Source organism: Enoplosus armatus, chromosome 21 (assembly GCF_043641665.1).
Source record: "Enoplosus armatus isolate fEnoArm2 chromosome 21, fEnoArm2.hap1, whole genome shotgun sequence".
NCBI classification, from domain to species: Eukaryota; Metazoa; Chordata; class Actinopteri; order Centrarchiformes; family Enoplosidae; genus Enoplosus; species Enoplosus armatus.
In genome coordinates this window covers 10,780,272-10,786,860 of record NC_092200.1, presented here as the reverse complement: position 1 = coordinate 10,786,860, position 6,589 = coordinate 10,780,272, and the positions used below count along the sequence as shown (strand labels likewise).

At 42.2% G+C, this 6,589-nt stretch overlaps 1 protein-coding gene across 1 annotated transcript; it reads right to left on the bottom strand.

Annotated features, from left to right (window-relative positions):
• Window positions 1–351: 351 nt before the first annotated feature.
• Window positions 352–4,443, bottom strand: pi15a (peptidase inhibitor 15a). Its single transcript, XM_070928441.1, has 5 exons — window positions 4,168–4,443; window positions 3,104–3,222; window positions 1,379–1,511; window positions 1,174–1,289; window positions 352–487 (listed from the first exon to the last, which is right to left on the bottom strand). The coding sequence occupies exons 1-5, from the start codon at window positions 4,441–4,443 to the stop codon at window positions 352–354; spliced, it is 780 nt and encodes a 259-aa protein (XP_070784542.1).
• Between the last annotated feature and the right edge of the window lie 2,146 nt (window positions 4,444–6,589).

The following is a 6,589-nucleotide window of genomic DNA, read 5'->3' as shown; positions in this document are numbered from 1 at the left end:
ATGTCCTTAATTACCACATTGTCAATGGTCAACTAATATATTGAAAACAAAAGTATATGCAGCACCACATACAGTATATACTGTGTTTAAGGACCCACTCTACACATAAATTATATTTCATCAATTAAAATAGTCATTGCAAGTCTGGTACAAATGAAATTAATTTACAGTTTATTTACAAGTCATCAACGCTAAATCGTCTGCTGCCTTCAAATGTATGTTTGAGTCTTTAAATAAGCCCATATATACAAAATAGTGTGGTCCACGACTGTTGTGCAAATCCTTACGGGATTAAAATAATGTCTCTGTGGTACTATAGGTTGTCAGCTTATGTCGAGAGGAAACCTGTGTTTATTTGAACCAGTGCAGGTAGTTTGTCTTGAGAGCAGGGAAGCACATGTTGTTGCTGCAGGAGCCCCCGTAGCTGGGAGGGCAGGCGGAGCAGGGTACGCCTACTTTGTAGGGAGCCTCTCCGATCCAGTTACCCCTGAAAAACATGTACAGTGTCAATGGAGTTAGAGGTGACCAGAGAGCTGAGTCAGGACAGCTACAGCTAAAACCATGTCATAATGCGATTGTCAGCAGAACATCTATCAGCAATCTCTACTTTGAGAGCGAATGAGAAATCAGACTTCAGCAGGTGTATCAGAGACACATTCTACTATAAGGTGTAAATAGAAACCAACTAAATTATATCTTGACGCCATCCAGATTCAAGATGTCTGAAAAAATGGAGGCCACATTTTCAGTCAGCCAGCTAAAATAGGTCATCAATGTCCTGAGCCTGTTACTCTTACATATGTCTCAAACCAGCGGGATTACAGAACCTAGGTCACAAGTCAGTCACAAGTCCAAACAGGCTTTGATTCTTGGAATTTTTAGATAACTTTTCTTCTGTTTCGTGGGTCTCCGGAGCTTTGGTAATGCAGTACCGGTTCACAGGCTTGTATCGAGGTTATCTCAATCGCCCAGCAACATGGGTGGCATTTCACAACTCAGCACAGAACAGAGCAGTCTGTGTCGGGATTAAGCCTGTCGTCATCCTAGCGTCATCAGGTTAACGGGTTCATTAGAATTAACAGGCTTCCTTACAGCATGCAATTCACATTATACACGATGGTGGTGATGATTATAAACTATACAGTTAACTGTAAGTTTGCCAAGTATACTTACTTAGGTGAGTAGTTGCAAACTAAATATGTTGCCCGTTTCCACACTGAACCCCATACGTTCATATTATGGCACGTGTGAACAGCACAGCCCACTTTGTTGGATGTTGCCCACACCATCTGCACAAAAGACAGATCAGCGGCCAATGAATGCAAGTGTTAGACCAATTCAACCGTGTTACATGTAATACTGATTGTCGTCTGTGTACCTGTGTATAATGGGTACACATGGGTCCATAGCATCTTAGAGGGCATCGAGGGTTGCAGTCGCGGGGATATGGAAAAGAGTAATCTTTGACCTCATCGTACCACGGCTTTACCAGCTGAAGAATGGATCGATAGCTGTGAACAGAAGACAGGCAAGTTCAGTAAACTACACTGTACGTAACACAAATGATGATAAGCAACTAATACAGGCTGACACCAGACTTAGATTCAAACCTTGATAATGTCTGATTTTAAGTAAAAAGAGTAAGAGGTAGGTGTGCAGTTTGGCCACAGGTGTATTCAGGGTTTACGGAATATAGAAAACTTTAAGATACAGACTTGGATTTGTGATTTTGAAAAGCAGAAATACCTAAACATAGTAGAATAGTTGGTTCCCAGCAAGGAGCTCCTGGGTTCAAATCTCAGTCCTGTCATGTGTATAGCATGTGCAGTTTTCAGTTATTTCCATGTTTGTGTGCGTTCCCTCCAGGCGCTCCTGTTTCCTCCCACAGTTATTGAGATCTAGTGGGTTGCCACCAGTGTTTTTTATATTCCTTCCAATCATTTATGGTGTTTCAGGACATGCAGCTCAGGTAAAGGGAAGATCTTAAGTGTTCTTAAGTTTTGTCACATTGTGGACTTTGCCACTGCAGAACATGAATGGTCGTTGTTATGGTGTTTAGTTCTGCTACATTGTTCAAGTCACTCTGACCACAATAACAATGAGACGACACAAGGTTCTGAAATACAATATACACTGTCTGCACTGTCAAAAGCACATTCACGGTTGACAAACTGGCCACAAACCAGAGTTTGCATCCAAAAAGTAAGACTTTTAATACTGTAGAATTCTCATGATTGTTTTCGCAACGGCCAGGTTTATTTGTAAGATATCCAAACATGATCTGCACAGCTAAATGCTGGCTTGCCTTAGAAAACAAACAAAGTGCTGAGTTCAATCCATTTTCTTGTTGAGAGCGACATTGGTCACGGCCCCTGTGACCCTGAATGTGAATAAGTACAAACAAAACGTGTATATAATGTTTCCTGCGCCTGTCTTATTCAGGGTTTAAAGGCAGCTTGAACCATTTGGTTGTATCATGGCACAGGCCCTCTGAAAAACGACATCCATCTCTGCACATTATTCAGTTTCTGTTGCATATGAGTATTTCACAGATTAATACTTGTCAAAGATCTGAACTCCAGCATGTGATCTCCAATTAAAGTTTTAAAAAAGTTAGTTAAACTAGATAAACTGTTTCTTATTAAATAAATCTGAGAACTGTTTTTCATTATTTTCTGCAAGTCAACAGAATGATGGTTGATGGTATTACTTAGGTCTAGCGGGTTTTCTTAGGAAATAACTTTCCTAAGAAAGTCGCAAGGAATTGTCAGAATAAGGTGCATTCTCTTGGGTCTCATGTTGTTCTCAATAAAGTCTAAAAGTGTAGGAACACATGAAGCTGCCCTGTGTTTCCAAATGGAAAGTCAAGACCCACTAAAGGGATGCACTTTTGTCCTCATGGGTCATGGCTGAAAACACAACTTTTGTTTATTTGAAGGGTCACAGGAGCATTCCTCAAGCAGTCACCGGGTCACAGTGCAAAAACCTTTAGGAGAAAGAAGAAGGGGGCTGCAAGGCAACGACCATGACTGCTGAGAGAGAGTCATCCCTGAGAGGAGCAGCAGATGTTGGGGAGGGGGAGGGGGAGTCAAAGGTCACTCACCGTCCTGTCCTGACGGAGAGGTTTTGACCCAGGAACCTGAGGAGGTGAGGTGGCCCGTGCTCCCACAGGCAGGCATGAGCCCAGTCCTCGGCCGTCTTAGCCAGGGTGTCGTCCCACACCTAAACACACAGAGACATGGTGGGAACGTGGAAACCCATTACATAACTGACGGAAAATATCAACACCAGATCTTCATTCGGCAGTGAGATGTGATATAAGAGCCTGCGCTTTCTGAGTTCATAGCGCTATTACAGGTGTTACCATGGCAAGATGCAAAAGTCATCCATCAATTCAGTTACATAAGCGGAGAAAGTTTGCTGCCCAGTGTCCCATGTAACTCTTTCACTGAATAGACAGGGTGTTGGAAAGCCTTAAGAATACTAGATATCCAAACTTCAACAGCCACACTCAAGTGTGGTTTCATCAGGAATGGATTGTGACTGGAGGAATGAGGAGAGACTTCCTCCGATTACTAGACCCCCTCACTGCATCTTATTACCAGTGCAACTATAGAAGAATGGAGATGCTGCCAATTTTAAATGGAAACATGTCAGCGCAGTTGCTACAGAATGTTTGGCTGATTTTGGAACAACCTTTCAAAGTAATTAAATGAGCTTAAATGAGATTATACTGCCACACTCCATAAAAACAGCTTTTTATTTTATAGCTGAAAATATGAAATTAATAGTCTAAAAGGTTTACCACTCTATATTCAAACTACACTGCCAGCAGGCTACTGGTACCATACATGACCCCTCTTCCTTTGGAAATGACTACTTTGGTGGTCTACTGCAGTGCAATCTGCTCAACAGCTGGAAGTGCCAAGACACTTAAGACATTTGTCACTTTACTTCCGTACAAAACTACATCTGTTAAAATCAGATCAGATAAGTATTCTCCATCACTTCCTACAACAAATTAATCCACTTGACGCATGCAGTTTGGTCACTCCCACAACGTATATATGATAACAAAAAACACAAAAACAATACAAGGCTCCAGGAATATCATGCATTGAGTAGAAATACATGATAAAAATTAATTAAGTGAACGTTTTCACTTACCATGTATTCCATGTTGGATGCTGGGGGAAACACCTTCCCTCTTACTTTGTTATGGTAATCAAGAATGGCAAGCATGTCGTTCTGACTAATATAACGCTTCCTCCTGATCTTAGAAATAGTCGTGGTGTCGGTTCCATAGCTGTGCGCTGCGCCAAAATTGGTGAAATTGGCGGCTGGCAGGGACGCGGACACAGCGGGAATACTCGTTGCCAGTGCACTTGCTCCGCAAGATATGCACAGAAGTATTAGGTCTATGGCAAAAGACTGAGGTTTCATGTTTGGTTTGAGGAAACTGCACACACAAGATCCCGCGTCTTGGACTGATCTGAAAGCAAGAAGACAAACTTAAAGTGTTGCCGTGGTGCGCAACAATAAAGTGTATTACGATTCAGACGTGCTTAAACCAAGCGGCAAACCTCCCGTACTTAACAGTACAGGACTGAAATACCAGTGACATTCCTCCACACAGTCGTTGGTCCTACCTTTTCTTGCGCAGCGGTACCTTGTGCCTGCGTTGCCAAGGCTGTATCACCCCTAAAGCCTCAGTAATGGGCTGGAGAGAGGGAGGGCTGCAAGTGAGCAGTTTTTGCGCTTTGCAAACTTTGAGTGTTTCAGGAGAAGTCCGTCTTTGCGGGTTTATATATTGCAGTGGACGATGCAGGAAGTGCGCCTGCCTCGGAGGTAGACGCGCAGCCCCTCCTTGTCACCTGAAACACAGCATAATTTGGAGACAATATGTTTGCTGTCAAATAGCCCATTCCCGGCAAATCTCCCCCAATTTCATTATGACATCTGCTTTAGGTTAGCGCAGCTGGCTGCAGGATGTGAAAGGACAACATTTGATTAATAAAGTACACCAAGGAGGATGGAGCATATTAAATGACTATTAATGACTTTTCTGGGTTCTTAAAAGCAAAAAAGTCTTTATCATGTATGTTGGTGATGTGATGTATATAAAATCTAATATGGATGTGATTTAAGTTAATATTTTAAATGTTACATATGTAAATGTCTCATAAAAATGGTTGAATTAACTTGATTAAAAGCTCTTAACAATCAAGTGGTCACATCAGCTCCATATGCAGGTGATAAAATGTGCACTTCCCACATGCTCCACTGGTCACTGGTCAGGACATCCACATAAACTCATGGGTGGGAGGAAAGCCAGCAGTTTTATGAGTCAAATCAGTGTGAGAGCTGGGTCCATGTGTCCTATCAGTCTTCTTTGTCGTAGTCATTATACTATAAAGATTACACTTGTTCAGTGTGTGGCTCCAGCTGTGTGGTTTGCTTGGGCAGATGCAGAGCCAAGATAGAAAAAAAAATCATTTTCACTGGCAGCTGGTGATCAAATTAAAGAAACGTGACGCAGGAACAATTTTCCTCCCCCTTTTTCCTCTACTCTCTCTCGCTCTTTCTCTCTCGCTGCCGACAACTGGTGCTTTCCCAAAAAGCTTCTGGACGTGATGGACTTTTCAGGTGCTGGAATTAGTGAAAGGGATATATCATTCAAGAGCAAAGATGTTCTCCTCCGTTTCACTCCATCCATACATTTCAGCTCCTGCTCCCCACCGCTGCTTTTTTTCAATACATATACTGAAGGTTTCACTGGGATGGAAAGTTGTTGGAGAGTTGGAGGATAAATCATGACAGATTAGTTGAATATTTCTACTTCCCAGACCTGATCCAATGCTCTGCTTAATGCCAGGACACTAAGCAGACAGCTGACACCTTAGCGAGGTGCCAGAGAGGAAAAGATGGTACACATGAGAAAGCATAGGACTTCAGCCTTAATTCCAAAATCAAATAGACCATCAGCTACCTCTGAGTGAACTCTGAACACTAGTCGTGAAAGATAAGAGTCAAACAGAGATACTATTGGGCATACATTTTAGAAAGAACCTGCAAATATTTTCAAGCCATTTCCACAGAACTATACCCAACAAACTATATATTTATTTAACCCATTCAATATGATGTGATTTTGATTTCTTTTTTTCCTGTTATGACTATGCACCATCACATCTGCTCAGTATTTTGACTCATCCTCTCATCTGGTATCAATAGCCAGGCCACTCTCCAGCCAGCACAGCCCGCCAGCCAAAGATTCTGATCGACACGGTGCTGAGATCCTATCCCCAGGTTTATGGCCATATTATAGCGCATATCATCAGATTAGCCTAACACACACCTGCTTCACAGCATTTCACACTATCTTCGTGTTTATTTGGTCACAGGCTTCTGATCCAAGACTAAACAATGGAGTCAAAAGTTTAGTTTCATTAAGGAAAAGCTGGGACCAAGATTGAATAGAATACTGTACTTCCACTGTATGTCTCTCTCTCTCCCTCTCTCTCTTCCCCACACACAAACACACACACACAGTTTCTTCACTAGCAGCCTCCTCATGGCCCCAGATGAT